Source organism: Channa argus, chromosome 17 (genome assembly GCF_033026475.1).
Source record: "Channa argus isolate prfri chromosome 17, Channa argus male v1.0, whole genome shotgun sequence".
Classification (NCBI taxonomy): domain Eukaryota; kingdom Metazoa; phylum Chordata; class Actinopteri; order Anabantiformes; family Channidae; genus Channa; species Channa argus.
In genome coordinates this window covers 4,215,316-4,239,292 of record NC_090213.1, presented here as the reverse complement: position 1 = coordinate 4,239,292, position 23,977 = coordinate 4,215,316, and the positions used below count along the sequence as shown (strand labels likewise).

Here is a 23,977-nt window from a genome sequence, read left to right as displayed (position 1 = left end):
ACTGTGGAAAATTAGCCAATTTTAAATGTTCTAATGTGTAGACAAAGTATGTGACCCCACCTTCTGCAACTAAACCTTCTGGGTAATTGCTTCTTACAGAACAGTTTCAGTGGAGACAAACTATTTTCTAACCCTTTCCAGCCTGGGCTTTCTGATATTTCCTTCCTTCGAGCCATTACACGCTCCACAAACCTGTGTTGTTAACATTAGACTCCCAGACTCACACCTGATGCCACAAACTGAAACTAACCAATTTTCCTTTCAACTGAACTGATACAGGTTCACGTGCCTTTGCAAGACACCAAGATTTTGGCAGCGAATGTGTATAACAATTGTGTTTAAACCCCTAACATCTTGTATCTGCCTTAAAATCCAATATCAATCAGGCGATACAACACATGTCATTCTGCTTTTCACAAAATCAATTTACATTTCAGCCACTGAAGACATTTACTTCTCGCGTCAGTGCATTTGCTCATGGAAGGACAACAACAAGAGAAAAAAAAAAAAAAAGAAAAAACGAATTTTGTTTGCTTCTCGCTAGAGTTCCACCTACAGCTTATCTGCACAGGAAGGTCATAGCACAAGAAACAAAGCACACACTGAGAAGCACAGCCGATATTGCCTGGCAGACTGGAAGCACTTCGAAAACTCTGCCAGTCAACACTGACTGCCTCAACAGTCACGCAGCCTGCCATCAAAAAGGATACATGGTCAAACACACGGGGGATTAACCCATCAAGTCACCACGAAGTGGGACGCGCGTGGGTGTTGGAGGAGTTATGTGAACACATTTCCTCTCTGATGAAGACATACAGCTGTAAGCGATGAAGAGGCAAACAGTCAGCTTTCCTGAACCCCACAGACACTCCTCCTCCGGCTCCTCCCATCTCCGCTTCAGCCTACTCCTCCACCTCCTCACCTCTGCCTCCCTCCTCTTACATGTTGCTCAGTGCTCTGATACAGGATGAGGCTTTGGGCCATGTGGGAATTTCTCCTAATAGTGGCTCACGGTTGAATCCGCGTGTTGGTGAGGATGGTGGTGCAGCGTGCATCCAAGCAGCCTTTTCATCTACAGCGAGCACGCGTCGGGTAGGAGACAATAACACTCAATCTGTGCCGCTCTGAGGATAAGAGAAGCCTCGGTCCACTTGTCTTGGCCGTGGAGGTGCTCAAACTTAGCGGAAAACTGAGAAACTGCAACTTTTGCTGCTTTTTGCAAGATTTATAAACAAGAAAAAATTATTAGCTCACGTTTGCTGTGTGTGAGAAGGGACAAGCTTTGACAAGATCTTCAGTCAACGGTCACCGAGGAGGACGAGCAGCCATTTCCAGTAATTCAACCTTCTGTGAAAAAGGTCTGAACAGCACCACCGAGACACCTAAGCTGCTCTGTCACATGGACACTGAACAGCTGTTGCATTTACGGTCTCGCCACAGAAAGAAGCTGCACCATTCACACGATGATGCTGAGAAACTTGTTTACAACAAAGCGCCTTGTACTTAGCAACTGATGAGGATGAGAGACGGTGTGATGACCAACCTATATTTGACAAGTGTGTTTTTCACCTCGTTGGAGAGAGGAGCACTGAGGAAACAAAGTCAGCAGGAGGGAGCAAGGGAGGAGAAGAGCGAGCCAGAAAGGGAAGGTGTGAAGCACTGAGAAGGGAAATACAGAGTGAGGGACGACGCTCACATCCGAGAAAGACACCGGGGACGAGAAACAGAGACAACTCTGTCAGACTAAAGAAGGAGTGAAGACAAGCCAGCACAGCAAAAACCAAACGGCCATTTAATGCTGGAGGACAGTCAGAGCCATACAGGGTGAGTATGAATTCTGTTTGATGTGGCTGCAGGAAATTAAAGCAGTGCACAGCAGCAGCTGTCAACTGACCCTGCTTGCTGATCAGTAAAATCATATTACATATTCTGACATTATACGCTTTTTATTGCCGAGCAGTAAATGCAGCAGCTTGTGCTGCAAAATTAAATGAATCGTGGAACCAGTGCTGGGCTTCATCACTTGTCACCAGAGCTTTCCCAGTTTAGACTCAAAGCTGTGCCGTACATTTTGTACACGTTGGATTTTTAAAAGTAGCTTTTGACACTGACGGTAGGTTACTTAAAGTTTAAGTATGGGTGTGTGTGAGGGTTGTTCCCGTCTGTTTATTTCTTACTAAGGAAAAAGTGGGAGGTCCAAGGAGCGAGATGATTTGATTTTGGACATCATTAAAAACAATGGAGGACGAAAAGTCACATGACAGGCATCTCAATGCTAGTTCCACTGTATTCTTTGAGACGGAAACGTCACGTCCAGACAAGTTGCAAAACTTAAGATGAAACACTAAAGCAAATAGCTGCTGGATGGAAATGTATTTATTTCAAGGTTTTTCTTAAAGTATTTCAAGATAACGCCACTTGTTTCCACCCTTGTGAGTGTTTGATTGCTGCCTTATCTGCAACTGATGCAACATTTTATCTATTTTTTTTTTTTTTATGTAATGTGCCAATAATGTCCTCAATCGTTGTGCCCTTACCAGGCCTGAATCACTCTGTAATATATCACCATCACTCTGCGTTGTTTAAAGACGAGTTCGTAAAATAGCTTTTTTTTTCTTCAACACCTCTCCAGCACCCCAGGATATTCATGCCTTAGCTTGATCCAATTCTCACATTCGCTTACAATTAATTAATCAATCAACACAATAGTTGCAAATTAATGTTCTTCTTATTGATTCACTGAAGCACGACAGTAAACTGGTTATTCCTGGGATTTGGATCAATAAATAGGACAATGTGAAGACACCCACTTCAGCTCTGGGAAACCATATGGGAGTTTAATGGACATGAGTGGCAGCTGCAGCCTTTAACTTAGGTCATTTTCCATGCAAATGCTCAAACATTTATTAGTTAGTTGTTACCTTTTTGCTGCTTTTCAGTTTTTAGTTAAAATGTATTGTGAATATTTAACCATTGTGTTTTGAGCTTTAGGAAATTATTATGCAATTTGTTTCCTAATTTGACATTTTAGAAACTTAACTTGAACTAATCTTTAGTTTAACAGAAAAAGGAAAGTAAACGTTACAACACAATGCTGTGTGTCCAACTATGACAGGTATTTCAGGATGAAAGTGGGCAGATCGCAGTGTAGGATGATCTTAGTGAAGTGTCTATGATCCACCTGCTGCTGTATTTAGTCGCACGCCATCATCCACTGGCTTAAATCCTATTCAGCTATTGCAAGGAAACAAACTCGGCACCTGTAATGCTTCGTTTTTTCGTAATTTCGCTGACCTGACAGTACTTGATGAGCGTCATTCCTCTGCTTTGACGCCAGTCTCCTCCAGTCTATATGGATAATCAAGTAACCGCAATGACAACACAACATATAAATTAATGGCATGATTGTGGCTATTCATCTCGGTTAGGAAAACGACCCTGTGTTTGTCAATCTAGTTAGCTGAATCACCAAAGCACTAATGCGATTTCCTTTTGTCTCATCATGATTGAGCCTTGATAGGTGCCCATTAGCAGCCTTGGTAAACTACGGCTGCGGGGGAGGAGGATTGATCCTTATGTTAACGTGTAAAGATGGATGGCTGCGCATTAGGATGTAAATAACTGCCCAAATATCCCACTCCACCCATAATGGAACAACAGAAACACACGCAACATGAGGGATTTGTTCCATGTGTGCACCGTCCCTAGCAACAATATAATCAACCCCCAACAATGCAAGAACTGAGACGAGAAAAGAAAAATCACCTTCAGGTTACGTAACACCTGACAGTAGCTTGTTCCTTCAGGCTCAAAGGGAACTTGCAATAATTCAATCAGTGCACTGAGTCTAACCACAATTCCGTCCCCACAACATGCTGACTTAAGTTCTCAAGGCAATGAAAAGGCTTTTGCACAGATGCAATTTCGAAAAAAAAAAAAAAGGAAATATTTCAAGTTGAAAAGTACGAAGGTTTTATCCATAAAAGTAATCTCTGTCTGGCCACCACAGTCATGGAAAAGGTTTGCTGCATCATCGCCTCCTGAAACAGGGCTCTTAGCCTTGAATGCAATACAAGGTGTAATCGCACCTTGTATTGCATTCAATCAAAACCCATGAATGGTAAAAGCACTTGAGGTGTTTGGACAAGCAGTGGCGCTACATAATAACCCTCCACAAGGCCACAAAACAACTGAAATCAACATGACCTTCGATTCAAATCAAACAGTCTGTTTACATAATTTCCCTGTCGGCTTCCATTTTTCTTAATCACACTGAGCACAGTAGAGCTTTCAATAGGGCTTTTGCAAACAGAAGGTCAGATACTATATGCTATAATAACTAAATTATATGCTGTTAAATAAGAGACCTTGAGGATGTTGTGCCTGAAATTTCCTGTTGTATTTAGGTTTTGTGCATTGATTGGTGCTTACGTATACGCTGATAAGAGCAAATTCATTTGGATGCATCAAAGGAAACCAAAATTAAATACAAACAATGTGGATTTAGAACAACTTAACTTATATAAATGGACACCAACCAGGTAAAATGGTAGGAATGGAAAGTATGGGACATGCAGTATTATTACAGTGCCAGTGATGGAAGGAGGTACTCAGCTCCCTCATTTCAACCAAGCACTTTAAGCTCGTAACTTTTCTCAAATATTTTAAGTACAAATACCTTCCAAAACATATCTCATAGGTGAGAGGTGCTGATGAGGCCCCCACTGAAGTCAGAATCACAGAACAGAGATTTTAAGTGAGCCTGGCTCTTCTAACAAATCAGGGAGTTTCCTAGATCTCTGCTCGATTATCACGTTTTACAGCTTATTTGTTACTGTAATGTGATAATGACTAATACCTAAAAAACTGTGGAGAGTATGGAGCGTAGCAGATGGCGGTGGAGCACAGTGGAGCACAGTGGAGCAGGAACAGGGAGGGCTGGGTGCAACAGACAGGATGGTTTTGAGTAAAACTAACTAGAAACACTGGTATTTGCAGCTAATAGTCAGGCATTTACATATTTACTTGAGTAAAGTACAAAAGTATTAGCATCAAAATGTACTTTTTAAAAGGTACTTTTTTTTAGGTTTTAAAAGTACTCATTATGCCAAATAAGTCATATTATTGGATAATAAATCAGAAATTTGGAAACAGAAATCATTTGAGGCGCGTTTTATAAATGAATATTGATTCCATCACTAGTCAGCAATATTATCAAATACAATGTAGTAGCGTAGAAGTACACAGGATAAACGTTAACTCAGTAAGTTCTCCCCACTGTAAAGTGACCAGCTACAGAATGAACGGGGGTAAAGAAAAGTGCTAATACGATAAAACATATGACAAAAAATGTGATGAATAATTCTGCTTATTTTGAATAAAATGGATCAACATATTTTAACCGTTTTAGATTTTAAGCAGTTTTCTCCTGTTTATACAAGTTTGGCCCTTTTTTTTGCTTTTTTAAAATCATAATAATTTCAAATCTTGACAAACTACTTCACCTAGGAGTTGCTCTGGAGCTCTGATCATATCACATGATTTTCATCAGCAGATCAGGTTTGTCCAGTGGTTATGGACACGTACACAGTTATTTTCTAAACACATCTGATGTGTTTCCATTGCTTTCATTTGTGTTTCATGTTTACATACTGATTAACTTGAACATGAATTCATGGCTTTAGATTATTAATAGCATTAGTTGTAGGTTACTTCTTCTGGTTTCTCACTTAGCGTCTGGTGACCACACACACACACACGGATCATCGTATTCTAACTTAACATTTAGTGACATCGCGCTTTACAGCAGCGTGACAGTTGTGGACTGTAACTCATTGGAAACTATAATTATAAAATTGGCATCTAAAGCCTCTGTAAACTGTCCTACTGTTGAGCCGTTTTATCAAGACAGTCACTTCATCTCTCCATCTGTTACTTCTGGCACTCAGGGTGTGAAGCAGAATTAGCTCTCACCAGTAAAAAGGGTAAATATTAGAGATGTTTCTTTGTAACAGTACACTAACAATCACTCAACTAAAATTTGATATCGTTGCTTCCAATTCAAGGAGTCTGACTCACAAGTTTATTTAAACAATACTTGTAAAAAGTTCCACTCTGTAAAATGAATTACCAGCTTGAGCTGTAAAGATCTTTTTAATAAAAAATACATATCTCCTGCAGAGATTTAGGGCTTTCTGCCCCTAAACGTCAGGTCAGAGAAAAACACTCCCACCCACTCTGAAATATATAGATTTACAGTTTTTCCTTGGACAGTTTACATGTGCTTGGCTCTGAAATCCCTCAATATTATTAGATTAAAAGACCAGTTTTGACAGATGGTATCTTGTGGTTGAGAATGTGACACTGTGATAAAGGGTGTTACATTAAAACCAACTTATAGTCTTCTTTGTGCCCTTCGCCTTGACCACACTGCTGGTAACTCTCATAAGAATTGCAAGATATATTACAAATGGTGGAAAAACACTGCCGTGGGCATTTCTGTCCTGGAACATATAAAATATTGGCGCACACGTGCACACTTCTGACCTGTACATTTTGTCTTGCCAATAAAGCAAAGAGAATACTTCAGCATCTTGGACACAAAACACGTTGGTGATATAAGCTCCACAACAACACAATTGTTGTAATAACTTTGGCCAAGAGGAAAAAAGAGGTTTCTGTGATGAATTCCTGATTTCATGGCTACCTTAATTGGCCCAAAAATCCACTCTTGAAAGCATCGCCTCCCACGTACAATTAAGTGTCCTCTAAAGAGCGGCAGCCTCTTGCTGTACGACATGACTAATCTGACAATGTGGGCAAAAACAGAGACGAGAGATAGGAGTCAAACAACTCACAAGAGCACCTTTGGCATTTATGCTACAAGAGAATGGGAGAGACAACACAGAGCTGCAACACTCTCTCTAATGGCGTGAGAAAAAAAAACTATTCTATAAACACAGTAAAATGTTTAAACACTCATTCGGAGCTAAAAATGAGATTCATAATGTCCTCCAAAAAGACAAGCAAGACAATGGTCTGCGTAGCTCGTCAGAGGAAACTGGGAATATTAACCTAAAGTGCAGCAAACACGATTAAAGGAAATAAAGAATAATATTTCTAGAAAACCACTGAACCTGCTCACTAGAAAACCTAAAAGAACAAATTTACCCAAACATAAAGCGATGATTGAAAAAAACTAAAATGTGCATAAAATGTAAAATCTCATTTCATTGAGATGCCACTGTTGCAACAAAGAGAAACTCATTCATCTCAGCATGACTGGTTGACTTCTGCTAACTAATACAAGGTCAGTGTGTTGGTGTAACCCTAATTTGAATTATGGCATCTTGATACCCATATCACATCCTGCTGTGGTGCTTTGTAAAATTCAAATAATCCAAAGACTAGATTACCTTTCCAGATTCTGACACCAAAAAGCATGTGTGTACAGCAGACGTGCTCGAGTGCCTGCAGCAGTGTAAAGAAGCAAAGTAAAGTCAGATATGCACTTCTCAACGGGCGACTTCACCAATTTTCAAACTTTCTTTCTGTGGCTTTAGTTTAGACTGTAAATGTACATTAATGCTTTTAAACTTTCAAATCTTAAAATATTTCTCTGGTTCCAGCTGAAAAAACTCCTCCAGGTGAAGGGAAGTTTTTCTTCATTAAAAGTTCAGATGATGTCCTCTGAGCGAGCTCTGCAAAAGGAAATCTGAACTAAAGGTTGCTCCTAGTGAGGTCATCTGGAGGCATTTTTCAGCTAGAAGTAGTCAAACTGCTTTTAATGTAGGGAAGTCACAGGGAGGTTTAGTGGCATTCACTTACATACAGTAGTCAAACTAGATGCAATGGAATCAAGTTGAATATCAGTAAATGGTCCCTTTAAACTGCATTGTAGTATTTTACTATTAAAAAGGGAATAATAGTCCCAACTTGCTCCAATGTGGGAAATTATATGACATATCTGACAAGACACAAATATAAAGCGGCAAACTAAAAGAGATATTAGCCTTATGTAGTTTTATAAGGGACACCAATTTCCTGCATGCAGACCAGCTTGTACTATGTACTATATTCACAGTGCATGATACAAGAGTTTAATTTGGTAACTGTTGTAGCACCACTACAACACTAGATGGATGTGTTACCCACCAGCAAAACTGTGGAAGGCAGTTAAGCTGAATTTATTTAAAAATATACTATATATATATATATATATATATACTTACACACACACACACACATACTGTTTATGACCTGGGCAGGTTCCAAGAGCAAAGATTAATGCGTTTTTTTCTGAGCAAAGATATTGCATTACAAAAATAAAATGCAGAGAAAAGCAAATCCTAGAGAGAAAACAGAAGAGAAAATCCTAATTTTTTAGAAGCTAGAACCAGTAAACGTGTTTTTGCTTGATTAGAAAATTTACTAAACTGATCATAAGATTGGATGATTTTTTTCCCCTCATTAACACAGTTTAACTGTATAGTTAGTTCCATTCTACAGGTACAATCGTTCAAATTTTACAAGAGAAAATGGGAATTTGAACAAAAATAATTGTTTTAATTGGTGCGATGAATTAAACGGGCAATAAGGATAAGATATACTTTGACCCTAAGGGGGAATTTAACTTGGGCACAAGCCGTGCATGCGTTTGCATACAAAGTATTCAAGGATACAAAGTACACAAAACAGCACAAACTGAAAAGGAGCCAATGCAAAAATATTTAAAATCATGTTATATTGCAGCAGAACATACTGCATCATCATAAAATGTGATTTTATTTGCCTAATTATATTAATTTAATGTAATGGGGAAGAATATCAGCCATTTTGGAAAAACTGTACGAGCATGTTGTCCGCAATCAGGAAAATGTTCGAGGAAACATTTGCAGCATTGACCGGCAGCTCTCTGCGTAAATTCATAGTTGTGAGGAGGCACAGATTAGCTCTTTGTGAGCCGACACAGTACAAATCCAGCTTCAGAGCAACATAAATTCAAAGAAAGCGATCAGACCACAGCGAGGCATAGAGGCATGTTTCAGGTCAGGACTGCTGTGTCCATAGTGATATCATGTTTCGCAGTGTGGGATACGGTTAGAAATCACACAAGAGAAGATGCTCACTTTAGTTGAGCTATTTTAGATGGTTTGTGTTACAAGTCTGCAGCAGTAATCTGCCCGAATACAAATATACCAAAGAAAGTCCAACCCTGCACTAAGAACAGCTCGCTTACTCCTCCTTTGGGGAAATAAATGTCAAGGGAAACACAGAGACTGTAGAGCACGACAATGACCAGTGAGGCTGAAATTGGCAAACAAGGACAACCAAGGATCTTCTATGCAGCCATGTGACAGCAGTGTCCATACAAAGCAATTAAAGTCTCTAAAGTGTGCAGACACTTTCTTTTAAACAATCAGGAGACTGAAGAGAACACTCAGACTCACAGCCAACACTAAAGCATAATACCCCTGTGCTGCTCCTTCAATCCAGGGATGGTTTGGTCACCTCTGATAAAAATGTGGCAACACTTATTTGAGCAGCCTGAAGGAACAAAATGGAGCTTCTGGAGCAAACATGCTTCCTTTCTTTGTCTCGCTGAGTGTGCCACCATCCAACTACCTCATAAATTCACCCATACTGATTGTTTCTCTACCAGAATATCGTCATCACGTGGCAGCACCCCCTTAAGGGACAGGCCAAAAGACTTTGATCTTTGACTGTGTGCTCAAACCCAATTATACCTTTGGAAAAAACCACAAACACAGCCCGGTAATATTTCAGGTTTTTTGGAAATGTCAGACTCCAACTTGTCTCTTTTGTGGAGATCTAAAAGGACACGGCAGGTGTGGCTGCCAGAACAAACAAACTCTCCCAGGTTTTCATGTTCAGGGTCCTGTTCTTCATACATGGATTAACAGTAATTGTTGACGATTTGACACGATCCCGGATCTGCTAGTTCTTGCAAAGTAAGGTTGAGCTCGTTGCCCTGGCAACATATCCGCAATCTCAAACCTACTCAGGAGCAGGTTTAATCTCAGGTTGAGTCAGTGTAAACAAGATACATGTTGGATTTAAACAGTCGTGGAACAGTTAATCCATCCGACTATGGATGCGCCATGCAAGCGGCCCATTTATAATTGACGCGACAATAAGATGTTAACTTAATATTAAAGAAAGTATGTCATAATGCAACGTTATACTTCAACAGAACATTCTTAGCGGTGGTTAGGATTCACGTTTTACTTGTCAGCCATTATTTGCTTCCATCTATAATATTTATTCATAATGTCTTCTTAGTGTTTCGGTAGAAGATCTTACAACTGGGGTAAGAAAACTTTGGCCATTGGAAAAGTTGCAAACTTTGATATATATGTTCTAATCATCAACCATAAAGATGCTCACATATTTGTCTTATTATTAAATTCAAAAAATTTTTTCACTTTTTGAATTGGGTCGTAGAACAGACATAACTTAATAAACTTATACCCAAATACCCTAATTTGGTTTTAGGTCTGAACGGGGTCTCACCTGCTGACTCCAGCAGAATGTGGTAATCTGTCCCTCGCTGAGTAGGCATGTCATCCTCAGGCTGCTGCACCTCTGACTCCTTGTAGCGATCCCAATTTGACTCCAGTTTCCTCCTGGAGAAAACTTCCATCATGATATCTTCCTCCTGAAAGTTGTCTCCTCCATCTTGGTCCTACAAGAGCACATGAAGGGATCCACAGTGAGCAACATGCTTCTTAAATAACTTTAAATTCTCGCTAGGGCTGCTTCTCTAATCATCAATCACAAAGATATGGTCACAATAAATTGTGTTCCCTAATTTGTTTTTTTTTTTTTATGGAGGATCATATGGGGCTAAAATGTTTGATTGTGATAACAAACTGGCCTTGTAGGTGATTAAACTTTGACATGATAACACATCCAATATACCATATTTCCTTAAAGTGACTTTATCATTTCTATTTCCAAAGGTTCCAAAAACAAAGTAAAATGCACAGATGACTGTGGTGTAAAATTTTCCCCTTCCCAGCTGTGCGGTGCCGGTCCAAGCCCGGCAGAAACTGGGGAGGGTTGCATCAGGAAGGGCATCCAGCGTAAAAGCTGTGCCAAATCAACATGCGGACAATGATCTGCTGTGGCGACACTGAACTCACGGGATAAACCGAAAAGACCAAAAAAAAACCTGTTGTGAAAAATGACTTGCATTCTTCCCCTTTAGAATGATTTCTTTATTCTACATTGGCATGACAGCGTTTTGAACAAACCGTTCTCCTTATTAGCGCCAAACAAGAAACTGTTTTGAAATTGATAATACAATTTAACAAAACACAATTTCCAAATCATTCCAGCTGCACTCTCTCTTTCGATTGTTGCCTCCTTTTTTCTAACCACTCGCTGCAAAAGGGCCTGCTGAGAAATTGAGTGAGAGCTCAGTTCCTCAGTTGTATAGAGCAGCAAAAAGCAGACAGAAGAAACAGAAAAGAGTGAGCTTTATATGTTAAGCAAGGGAAGGAGAGGAAGTTTAAAAGAAATTCGACCTGGATTTGCTGGTTGAGACAAATGTGTGTACCAACTGATGTCACATTATCTTAAAAAAATAAATTACTTGTTTCTTTTTACTAACTTCAAATAGTGTTGAAGGACAGCTTTGATAATGTTTCAAAATTATAGACGTCCACTAACTGTGCTCGGCTATCTACAATTCAAAGAGCATTTTGTAGAGAGGTCATTAGCACATATCTCTCATTCATTATTGGTAGCTATGTCTAACAAAAAAAAGGTCAAGGTAAATGGCATTTCTCATACTGTATGACAAAAAAAAACAGACGTCAGTGCCAAACCGGAGTCATTAAAATTGTCTGAGTCATAGATTGCTGTTCTGTTAGGTCACACACACACAAAGCTTTTAATAAAGATGTCATGGAAATGTGCAACGTGAGTGTCAGACTGATGAAGCTTGTGCTTTTTCTGGTGCTCTATGAGAACACAAACAAGAACAAAAAAAACCACATAGGACCAAATGGGATTTATTTAAATTATTACTGCAATCAACGAGCCCCTGTGTGCACACTGGGATTTAAATGACTGCAATCACAGGGTCCCTACAGTTACCGTGTCAGGGGCATCGACTGACTGAACATCCCGGTGGAAATTAAGCTAAACCCTCCAGTACAGAGTGTACAAAAACGATGTAAAAATGCACTGGGAGATATTTCAAATGTTGGTTTTCTGAGATAAACTCGTTTTGTGTGTAACCGTGACACAGGGGGGTTTAATCTAACACAGCCTTGATATGAAAACCCAGTTTGCCCGAGACTCTGCAGAGTATCTGACACCGCCGTGTTACGGACTCAAGTGAAGGCGTCGTTGACATTTCTAGCGTTACTTAAATCAGCGCTAAGCAGGTCGAATTAAAGAGAAGGACGTGTTCATTTGGAATCTTTGTCTGGAGATGTGTGCGGCTTCGTGGTGTAAATGCGAACATTAAAACACGCACTCTGAAACGAGTCTGGCGCGGTGCGACAACGGGGCCACTCATGGAGTTTCCATGTTGTTCTCACCGGCTGATGGACCTCAGCGTAATGGGCGCCTCCGCCGCGTCCTCGACCGCGGTGGTGGTCTCTTTTGCCCCGTCCTCGGTGGTGGCCTCCTCGGCCTCGGCCTCGGTGTTCACCGCCAAAACCGTCGCCGTCGTTTCCACTTCGGCCGCCTCTTTTCCAGCTGCCTCCCCTGCCTCTGCTCGGTCTACCCTCCATTGCTGTCAACTATGGTCGGACAGTTTAGCATGTGACACTAAAAGTTGAACGGAGCGGGTGTTACGTTAAATTGTGTCATACGACAAATGGGTTCCGGTTCTCAATTGGACCGAGCTTCTTCTTCTTCTTTTTCTTTTTCTATATTATTTTATCATATGCTATGATGTAATATTACATTAGATTACTACAGAAAAATTTAAAAAGAAAAAGATCAAAATAAAACAAAACAAATGCACAATACATGTAGGATGTGGAAAAACGGAAAAATAGACATCGTTCACGTGGTAAAATAATTGTACAAACAATTGTTGTAAAATATGTTTCAAAAAGATTAAGATCTATTAACATTAAATATATATATAGAGAGAGAAATAAATATAGCCTAATTATTTCTTTAGTATGTAACATAACATTTTTATCGCAACAAGAGGAAATGCTTTTTTTTTCTTATTTTTATAAATCAACTGGTCTAATGCATTTAAAAAAGCAACATTGCATTAAAGAACTCTATTACATGGGTGGTTGTGGTGGCTCACAAACGTGTCCAGTCAAAGAAAGACATTTAGATAAACTCAAAATAGCTATTAGAATAGTAAAGTGTAATATTTTGCCTGTTTAAAATTGAGAGTACACATACAGGAGTTTATCCTGATATTAATTGAAAATAAAATAAGAACTGTGTGAAAACGAATCTAATTTTCGGTTTTTCCTTTTCATTACAGGAGAACTCTTAATTGTGTATGAAACGATGCAGGTGGACTTCATGCTGTCCTGCACTAATAGTACAGACAGACTGACCAGCACCATGGAGGATACAAACAGCACTTTTGTCAACGCGTCAAACATCCAGTCTGCCCCTCACAGTCTTTGGGAGGTTATAACTATTGCTACGGTGTCAGCCATTGTCAGCTTGATAACTATTGTTGGCAATGTGTTGGTCTTACTTTCATTCAAAGTAAACAGCCAGCTGAAGACTGTAAACAACTACTACCTGCTGAGTTTGGCCTTCGCTGACCTCATCATAGGGGTGTTGTCCATGAATTTATACACCACTTACATACTGATGGGTTACTGGTCCCTGGGGAACCTTGCGTGTGATCTCTGGCTTGCAGTGGATTATGTAGCCAGCAATGCTTCAGTTATGAACTTACTTGCCATCAGCTTTGACAGATACTTCTCCATCACAAGGCCGCTGACTTACAGAGCGAAAAGGACTCCAAAAAGAGCTGCCATCATGATCGGCCTTGCATGGCTGGTGTCTTTTGTCCTCTGGGCACCACCCATTCTTTGCTGGCAGTACTTTGTAGGAGAGAGAAAGGTGCCTATGGACAGGTGCGAGATCCAGTTTCTAACTCAACCTGTGATCACTTTTGGGACAGCCATTGCTGCTTTCTACATCCCAGTGTCGGTTATGACTATCTTGTACTGTAGGATCTACAAGGAAACACAGAAACGGACAAAGGATCTGGCAGAACTGCAAGGGCTCGCATCGGGAAACGTTCCAGAGGGTACAAAACCACATAAGACTATTATTAACTCTTGTTTTCATTTCACCAGAGAGAAGCAGGAGAGGAGTCAGGCCTCTTGGTCCTCATCTAACCAAAGTAACACCACAAAGGTGACCACTCATTCAGATGAGGCATGGGCCAAAGCAGACCAGATAACTTCCTTTAACAGCTACACCTCATCCGACGAAGAGGAGCACCATGTTTCAATAGAAACCCCACAAGGATCTTTCAAAGAGCAAGGTGGTGGAGCAGGAAGTAAGAATGGGAAGGTGAAAGATTATAGAGAAGATGAGTATTTTTCCACTCCTAAAAAGAAGAACACTAAAAGGTGCATTGCCTATAAGTGCAAACCTGGCTCAAAGGGGGAAAATGGCAATTTAGCACCTGCAAAAAACTGCCCAACTGAAGCAGAGCAGCCTGACAAAAATGCCTCCCCCTCCTCCTCCACCACCTCCAAACCTATGGATTCTGCCCTGAAGAACCAGATCACCAAGAGGAAGAGGATGGTCCTGGTGAAGGAGAAGAAGGCAGCTCAGACTCTCAGCGCCATCCTCCTGGCCTTCATCCTAACATGGACACCATACAACATCATGGTGCTCATCTCCACATTCTGCACAGACTGCATCCCCACGTCCCTCTGGCAACTAGGCTACTGGCTCTGCTACGTCAACAGCACTGTCAACCCCATGTGCTACGCCCTCTGCAACAAGACCTTTCAGAAGACCTTCCGCATGCTTCTGCTCTGCCAGTGGAGGAGGAGGAGAGGTGAGGACAAGCAGTATTGGTGTGGACAAAACCCAAATGCCAACAATAAAATGACTTGATGTTGTCCTGCAATATTACGGCAGACTTTTGCCACATGTGGAATATCCTGATGAGTGGTCGTGCACAGCATGCAGCAGCATGTGCTTTATGTAATTTCTTTGTGCTATTGTGTTCAAACCTTTTGTTGGTGGAAAATGACCTGAGCCTGATGCAGTGCTTGAACTGCTGATTATCAGATTGTGACAGAAAGAGAAACTCATGAAAGGTGGCAACACATTGTTAGAGGTTAAAGGTTAAAGAATAGGTTCAAGAATATGTCATAGTATATTTTTAGAGCACTCCACTGATTTACACATCCAAGTCTGTTTACTGGTTTTAGAGAGTAATCTACACATATTACAAAAGCAAAATTGATAAAAGCCTTTCAGAGTTACATAGTCTACATTTACATAGCGCTTTTCTATCTATTGGCACTCAAAGCACTTTACACTGCTTCTCATTCCCCCTCTCGCACACACACTCACACGCCGATGGGGGAGCTGCTATTCACCTGGCCAACACTCGCTGGGAGCAACTAAGTTGGGGTTCAGTGTCTTGCTCAAGGACACTTTGACGTGTGACTGGAGGAGCCCGGGATTGGACCAGCAACTGTGGCGATTGGTGGACGACCGCTCTACCTTCCTGCACCACAGTCGCCCCAGTTAGGAAGTGAAGTGTCAGTAGGAAATCTCAGTAGGACTTGTCATTCTGAAAGCAATGTATTGTGTCTTTGTTTTAATGAAATGTAGTGTTAAAATGTTGAATCTTCCTGAGCAGTGTTTTGTTTTTCACACCACATTTTTGTCCCCAACTAAAATAAACTAAAACAAAATCAGTCCAGAAACTAAAAACTAAACTGGTGAAACTAGCTAAAACTAAAAGGAAATTTCCGATTGAATCAAAAAAACGTTTTCTAAATAAAAAATCATTCTTAAATATAAAACTATAAATACGCTGCATTGTCGGTAATGTTGGCACCAGGTTTTTACAAGAGGGTATGAAACAAAGAATCTATAGAATAGTTTTTACTTGCACTTCCTCTCAGTAAAGGCCATGCAGTGATCTTTCTAGCTGCACTGCACTTGAAGAGATGGGGAAAAAAAATCATGTTCTGTGCAAAATTGCCTTTTAAAATAAGGCTAAGCTAATATACAATGTCTTTTTTTTGTAGAAGTGACAAACTATAACTTAGAACAGAACATTACTAACATCCCAAGTGCACAACTACGTCTAAATATGAGTTACATAGCATCAAGGTAAAATATCCACGTGCTTTTTCATACATGAAATCATACATTAAGGTTTAATATTACAGTAACTTATTTCTCATTGCTAATTATACCTTTATGTGTCTCCATGAAGACTTTTCACAAGCAGTTTATTGGAGAATAAAAGCTGCTGGCCTCATTGCAAGTACATCCGTGTACACCGAGTCCCCACTTCAGGATCCAGTCCTTCGTCTGTTTTTATTACAGACTTTATTGCAGACATTTGGCTCCTTTTTCAAAACATTCATAGTCGACATAAATGAATGTTTTAATGTAAACACGAGAACGGACTTCTGCAGTGACTGAAATTAATTACATATAAGTGGGTTATGAGACAATGGGACTCTGAGAACAGAGCCCAACTACTAGGTCCTCTAGACTAAAATGGACAGAAATTAGTCCCTAAATGTGGATGTTTTAGTAATTTGGACTTTTTCTGTCTCTGTGTGTTTGGTTTTGGTTCTTGGGGCCAGTTTTGCATTAGTTTTCTAGTATATTTGTACTTCAGTGGTTTTTGGTAAATTGTCAATAATTTCTGGACATTTTGCATCTGTTTTGGTAGCTTTTTAATAAGCTTTGCTCATTTTGTCTTTCTATTTTTTGGGCAATTTTACTGGTTTTTCCACCTATTTGAATTGTTTTCCTTTGTCATTTGTTTCGGGTCATTTGTGAACAGCCTCTCTTTAAGGGGGTTTTGAGACTTGTCATTTTCAGTGAAAACATGCTTTCAATGTAAATACTGAACAAGCAGCTGGGTAAAAACTCTGAACCTATCCTTTAACCCTCATATAATCTTCCTCTAGCTTCTGCTCACGTGCACTGTAAATATCGACACAAACATTCGACAAACATTAAATGTGGAATTCTACACCTTAAAAAAAGAAAATGCTTTATGCTTTAATGTATATCAGCGTTCAACAAATGTTTTATCTTCTGTTTTCTACCTTGGCTCTTACAATCGATATTTGATCTTGTGTTTAAGGGCTAATCTGTACATTTTTGTGCATTAACTGCATTTGTTTCACAGTGGTAATATAACATCCGAGTTTGTTTATGGATCACTCCTTTCTATTCCTGTCAATACCTATTTATCCATTTTATTGTATATTTAAAAAAACGACGACCATATTGTCTCTCTGATAAATGCGTGATGCTGTTATAAAAATACTGCACTTTTATTTATTGTCATTCCTGGCACAATGTCAAATGTCATCTGTGCCTTTGGTTTTGCACAAGTGCTCTGTGAACGAATCTGCGCTCAGTGTCTGTGCAGTTTGGTGAGTCTGTGTTTGCTGATACGGACGGTGAAACTCAAACTCAAAAGGCAGAAATAGACTTTCATCAGCATGAACTTCATCAAGATTGCTGAATGTCATCGGATTTGGTTCAAACTTGGAAATGCTTCTTCTTGACAAGCTGCAGCTATTGACTAATAAAGCCAACATGCCATGAATAACATTTATATACTGTTGCTAAGTGCAGAAGAGAATTCAAGACCTTCCGGAGGTAATTAGAAATCTCTCTGTTCCCAAGACACCACGATAGCTCAGGCATTTTGCTACAACAGTGTGTTCAGTCTGAACAAACGGTCTCATAAAAAGGGCCAAACAAACAGTAAATCGATTCTACTGACAATTGCACACGAGCATTGGAGTTGGAGTTGGTTGCACATTAACAATCTTAAGTAGAGTATTGAGCATCAAATCAGTTACACAGTTACAAACAGTCACTAACACACTATGTTGGAATAAGAAAAACCAAATGTTTACCAACCAAATTCTTTATAGTTTATATGTATGATTTATTTTCAATAAGGTCTTACATCATCAACAGGTATTAAATGAGCGTAAGAATGGGAACCATAAGTAGGGTGAAGAACCGAAAACACCGACACTTGGGTTTTGGTCCTGTTATGGAATTTTATGAGCACAAGAAATTATATAAATGATAATTCTGATTATGTCCATAGTAACCTGACACAGTTAGATTGAAACTTTCAGCTTTTAAATGAAATTTAATTAAACACTGCCCAACCACAGAAGTCACACTAAGATTTTGTTGGACCACAAACCTGGTCTGGTATAAACAGTCAGCTACTCATTGCAAAGGTTAGAATTAGTTAGTGACTTATTCACTTGGTGCTGAATAATGTGTTGCCAGTTAAGGCATATTAATTCCTGTTTTGGCCAAGCAGTTTATATCAGTGAAGTCTGAAGATTTCTGTCTTTTTTCTGTATTTTGTTGCTAGTGCCCGTTTAGATTTTTTTGTGTGAAATCTGTTCATTTCAATCTGGTCATTCACTGTATTCAGAAACAGGCCTCTCAACACCTTGTGTGAATGTCAGTTACATATAAGCAGAAAGAGAACTTCAAACTCAAACTGAATCAAACTCCCATACAGAAACAGAACAAACAATGAATTGTGTATAAAGTGTCAAACTTCAACCAGAATTAACTTGTTCGGGTTTTAAAGCGCTCGCGCGTGGGCTGTTAGTGTTGATGGTTTCTGACCACGATGAAGTGTTATAGCCAGTTACATTTTTTTAACTGCTGCTGGACTAAGGGAACAGAGAGCTGCGCTGTGTCTAGAAAACGTCTGTAATCGTTTCTTGGTAAATTATACAGATCTACAGAAGGACAAGCTAAACCAGGTTGCAGATTGACAGACAGATAATCCATTGTTGCTTTTACTGTCTGCATGGGGATTGGTAATAACGTGATTCTATCATAGAAAATTACTAAAGTTACACTTTAAGAATTACTGAAGGTCCAAAGAGATGAAGGATGCTATGGTTAAAAAACCTAAAACAAAACAAACAAAAAAAATGTTCAATCGTCTTGTGGTACTAGGTTTCATTCCTCACCTTAAAAATATCAGTTAAGCGAAAGCATCTCAACTCAAGGTACTAGGGGTTTTCCGGGGCTTTCAACCATATTACACGAGCTTCATCTAGATAGTTTGCTTGCTTAGTTGTCATGGAGACGTTTGAGACGCTCTCTCTTGATTGAAGAGTTAAAAATGTAAATGCATATCTCCCGATAAGTTGTTGTACACACGTTTTTAATCACAGACAAACCTCGTGTAAAGCAACGACTGCTAATTTATGAATCCTACGTCCTCAAACCATTCACATGTACAGGATAGTGTTGTTTGGAGTTTAACTTCCTGTATACATAATTTATTTTTAATTACTTAGTATTTTAATGATTTCAAAATAGACCATTAATGTCTATATTAGTATATATTTGTATGTAGACGAATTGCTACAATTAGGATTTATTAATTTACAAAAGGACAATTTTTGCTCTTTTGTCTATTTCTACAGAATTTTAAATGTTTGTTTTCTGAGTTTGGTAAAAGTATCACAGATTGATTGATAATTTGAAAAGTATGTGAATTGATGAATTAGGTCTTGGTGGTAACTGAATTGTTTTTTTGTTTTTTTTTACTGGTATGTTTATGATTGTTTTTGATGTTTTGTTTGACTGGACGTCCGTGAGTGGAAACTATCAAGATCCAATACATCCAATAAACCAAAAATAAAACACCTAATGAGCTCATGACAACTGATTCATGACCATAATAGAGCTAAACGCCCTGTGCTGACGAAGACCATGAAATATGACTGAAAGCTCTGAAAATGGGACAGCGAGTTGAGATTCTTTGGCCAAGCTACTTAGTGACTGACCACCAAGTGAGGAAATGTACCACAAACATATTTGGACTTTATTGTCTGCTTTATTAAAACTAAAGCCAGTTACACTCTGGAAATCTTGAAAGCAACCACACAGTTCTGTCAGACCATATGCACATATATACAGTATAAATTCTGGCCATGCTTTACACCACATAACTGTCTAAAATAAAAACACAGTCGTTATACACTCAGTGAAATTTATTTATCTGGTTTTTAAATAAGAATTTATCAATCTTAAAATTCAAATTTTGTCTTCAGTCACAGTTGTATTACTGAAATCGAAGAAAAAAAGAAATTCTGTATATCTCTATGTATATATGATCTCTTTCAGGTAGCAGCAGTGGAAAAATGCACACCAGAGGGTTAGCACAGGTAGGCTGATGAGTGGTAGGGCAACATTTAGAAATTAGAGAGCGAATGGAGACTAGTAGCTTTTACAGACATTTCACATTCTATCAGTGCAGTGTGGAAAAAAAAAAATTGCCTTTCAGAAATCAAGATGCGCTCAAAATGTCTGTTAATAAAGAAACTGTACAAAAGACCTAGAGGGGAAAACAATGACACTTAAAAATCATGCTTTCATAGCATAACTCGTTCTTTAGGCAGACTGAGAAGACAAGTCCAGTGTAGTACTACCTCCTCTTAGCAGCCGGCCTGGTGCCCTTGCTGCTGCTGCCTGCTTTGCTGGAGGCCTTAGAGCCAGAGAACAGTTTGGTCATAAGCTCAGACACGTCTGGAAGCTCAGGGTTGGGGTTTAGCATGTTCATGGACTGCTCCATTTCCTGTGAGGAGCACAGTGAAAACAAATCAGACGGGGAAATTAAAGACCAAACACATCTGGAAACTCTCGCAGACTTTAAAAAGCCTTCAGAAAAATAAACGTTTGATGTGATAACACTTCAGGACAAATATATCGTGCATTTTTTTTTTAAACAACTATTCCTTTGACTTCTAAAGTATATGAACTCTATTCTTTCAGGTCCTTACATGAGTACCAGTTAATAAATTCTTTAGCCCAAATAACTGACCATTGGGTCACTAAACAATAAACTAGATGCAGATTAAATATTGCATAATATGAAAAGCTAAAACGGATTCTTTACCTTTCTCATCTCTGGGTCATTGGTGTTGACCACTTTGGGTAGCAAAACAATGATTAACAGGGGCAGAACCATCATCATAACCTGCAGGAAGCAAATGTACGTTGATGTTAAACATGAAATTCAGAAATGATTAGTTCATCTTTAACATTAAGATGAAATAGGACGTTTTGCACCAGAAGACTGTGCGTCTCTTTCAAAGCCGTATAATCCATATCATCCAATATCCAAATCTAAACCCATGTAAACTGTCATGCACAATCATGCACATCTCTTTCCATCACTGATATATTTGAACACAATACACCAAACATGTGCAGCACATTTCTGCAACTGCATTAAGGTTTTTACCATGGGGTTCATCAGAAAGTCTGTCCAGCCCCAGGTCTCCCTCTTCATGAAGTAGATGTGAGAACCACTAGCCCTGATTTGTAGAGGATATGCCATCCGAATAACTTCTGAGGTTTTGATATAGTTCACAACACGTGCCCTGTAAAATGACACATGGTTACTTAGCTGGACTAGAGTTGCAGGATGAAAACAATTCCCTTTTGGATTCTGACATTAAAAACTTACCGCATTTTGCCTTTGGATGTGATATCAACACGCACCGGCTCAAATTTATATGTTGGGGTGACAACTTCCACAACATAAGACCCTGAAGGAACATCGTTCACAGCAAAGCTTCCGTCCGCTCTGTAACAAGAACATTTTTACAACGTTTTAAAAATTTAAGCTATTCTGTTCTCCAGGACTGTCAGTGGTCACGCAGGCTGCACATGTGTTTATTTGGATTTGGAGACTCGTGACTTTCTAAGAATCACTGTCAAGTAGCCAAATCTCATGTGTAAATACAAAGAACTAAAAGTCTCAATGACATCTCAGACATATGTAGTTACATTATAGGTATATTCTAGTGTCACTTATGATTTAAAAAGGGGCAGTTCAATGATTTGTGTACCAGTGTCCCTTCTAGTACATCTTTCCAGTTTACATACAGGTATTTGCATGGACGCAAGGCCCTGAAGACACTGACTTACTGGAAGCTTAGGATAAAGTGTCTTTTTAAATACCAAGGAGTAAAAGTGGTAATAACTGACTCTGGTGCTATGTTAACAAAAAATAAGCATATAAATGCATATAATACATTCTAAAATGAATTTACTGTTATATATTTTTATTACATGGTTTGAAAAAGAGAGAGAGAGAATATACACAATCAACTTTAGGTGGTACCCAGCTGCTGCCTGTCCCTCATTATAAGTTTGTGCATTTCTTTCACAATAAATACATTAATTTCCATCATCAGATAATAACATTGCATTCAAAAATCTAAATTATATATTATGACTGCATGAATTTGTTTTATGTGGAAAGTGTTTCATTGTACGATTCAACCACCTTTGCAGCAGCGGTTAGCTGATTATTAGACCGAGATTTAGCTTCCAAAATATTTATGATGTACAACCACAGTTTGTGATAATTATAAATATTTTGGAAGCTAAACGTTGGTCTAATAAGGAACTTAAGTTGTGATATCGAAGTATAAATCTTCTGGCACATAAATAGAGAATAGATTTCAAAAAGCAGTTAAGGAACATTTATATGTTCCATCACCATTGAATATTTCAATGAGATGAGAAAGGATTGACGTGCTTTTAATGTCTTTCAGTGTGTTAATGTATTCGTTGTGTATTTGAGACCGTTTAAAACACTAGCTTTCAATGTGTAATCGTACCACTGGGGCTGATCATTAAACCACTACCACTACCACCATCTAGCCCCTGTGGCCGAAATTCGTTTTGGATATAGCTCGACACGAAACTCACAGTGAAATACAGTGACAATGAGCTCGGTGACAAAGGAGGATGTCGAGCAATCATTAAGTGCTAAATTGGTTTAGACAGTAACGTTAGAAACCGGCCAGCTGCCAGCAGCAGCCGCAACGCAGTTAGCAGCGGCTACCTGGCTATGCTAATGCTAACTAGCAAGCCAGCTACCGGGGTTGTAATTGTGGCTGTTTCTTACCGAACAAATCCCACGTAATCTTCACCTTCAACCAGGACTCTGGCCGTGGAGACCCAGTCTTGTGTTTTCACCCCCGGGACTATCGCTCTACCCTCGATTTTGAACCGGTCGCCGTTCGGCTGTGTCGCTACACCTGCGCTAGGCCCCGTTTCCATGTCAGTGAAACACCAGGCCACGACGACCGCCGCCTGCACGAAAAGCCATAACAGCGATATTCTTTCCCTGAACAACATTCTGGCGATGTTTATTAAAATAAAATTACTTCTAAGTGTGGTTCAACATGTATGTTGTCGGGAGCAGACGGAAGACTCGGCACATCAGCTGTCGCTGCGAAAAATGACGTCGATTCAAAAGCTGCAAAGCTTTATTGTCCACACAGCTGTTCACACAAGGCTATATTCACGTGAGATGCACCTTATAAATAAAGCTTTGCGGTTTTTTGTTGTTGGCGTATCTCATATATAATTATTAAAAGTATTATAGATTATTCGTTTTTTTAGATTATTGTTCTCGTCTTTTCAATTTTATTAACCCTTTGTGTTTTGCTGTGAAGCAAATAATTTTTAAGACCTTAGAAGGCCATTTCTTTTTCATAATCATATAATTACTTACATAAACAGAAAAATAACTGCCTTAAAACTAAAAATAACTAGAAAAAAGGGCTTTGTAAAAGAATTGTCATTTAATATCTAGATCCATATATAGGCATTTTATTTTACATTATTCAACCCTTCAGATATTTAGCATTTATGACTCAACAGAAAGCTGAAACCTACTGTAGTAATAAAGCTTTGACAAAGAAAA

The 23,977-nt window shown here is 39.2% G+C and overlaps 3 protein-coding genes across 5 annotated transcripts in view; 1 reads left to right on the top strand and 2 right to left on the bottom strand.

The window, feature by feature from the left end:
• The window catches only part of aven (apoptosis, caspase activation inhibitor), a 45,706-nt gene extending 32,899 nt beyond the window's left edge, over positions 1 to 12,807 (bottom strand). Inside the window, exons 1-2 of one of the 3 annotated variants that reach the window (XM_067481090.1) lie at positions 12,573 to 12,807; positions 10,534 to 10,705 (exon numbers count right to left, since the gene is read on the bottom strand). In XM_067481090.1, coding sequence (XP_067337191.1) covers positions 10,534 to 10,705; positions 12,573 to 12,767 — 367 coding nt within the window. In that variant the 5' untranslated portion in view covers positions 12,768 to 12,807. Of the gene's footprint in view, positions 1 to 10,533; positions 10,706 to 12,508 lie in introns of all 3 variants that reach the window. The other 2 variants (XM_067481089.1, XM_067481091.1) reach the window with 2 other exon arrangements.
• LOC137102043 (muscarinic acetylcholine receptor M5-like) lies at positions 473 to 15,847 on the top strand. The gene is made up of 2 exons (XM_067481088.1): positions 473 to 1,824; positions 13,490 to 15,847. The coding sequence occupies exon 2, from the start codon at positions 13,516 to 13,518 to the stop codon at positions 15,097 to 15,099; it is 1,584 nt and encodes a 527-aa protein (XP_067337189.1). The 5' UTR covers positions 473 to 1,824; positions 13,490 to 13,515; the 3' UTR covers positions 15,100 to 15,847.
• A 3,890-nt stretch (positions 15,848 to 19,737) lies between these two features.
• Positions 19,738 to 23,533, bottom strand: emc7b (ER membrane protein complex subunit 7b). The gene is made up of 5 exons (XM_067481092.1): positions 23,174 to 23,533; positions 21,722 to 21,841; positions 21,497 to 21,635; positions 21,149 to 21,229; positions 19,738 to 20,827 (listed from the first exon to the last, which is right to left on the bottom strand). Exons 1-5 carry the CDS (start codon positions 23,404 to 23,406, stop codon positions 20,678 to 20,680), a joined length of 723 nt encoding a protein of 240 aa, XP_067337193.1. The 5' UTR covers positions 23,407 to 23,533; the 3' UTR covers positions 19,738 to 20,677.
• Between the last annotated feature and the right edge of the window lie 444 nt (positions 23,534 to 23,977).

What these genes read in the sequence shown, in the direction of transcription:
- LOC137102043 (XM_067481088.1), top strand. Translation starts at nt 13,516, where the DNA reads ATGCAGGTGGACTTCATGCTGTCCTGCACTAATAGTACAGACAGACTG.
- emc7b (XM_067481092.1), bottom strand. Translation starts at nt 23,406, where the DNA reads ATGTTGTTCAGGGAAAGAATATCGCTGTTATGGCTTTTCGTGCAGGCG. An exon ending in GATTACGTGGGATTTGTTCG is followed by an intron (nt 21,842 to 23,173) that starts GTAAGAAACAGC and finishes TTCTTGTTACAG; the next exon opens with AGCGGACGGAAGCTTTGCTG. An exon ending in ACTTTCTGATGAACCCCATG is followed by an intron (nt 21,230 to 21,496) that starts GTAAAAACCTTA and finishes TGCTTCCTGCAG; the next exon opens with GTTATGATGATGGTTCTGCC.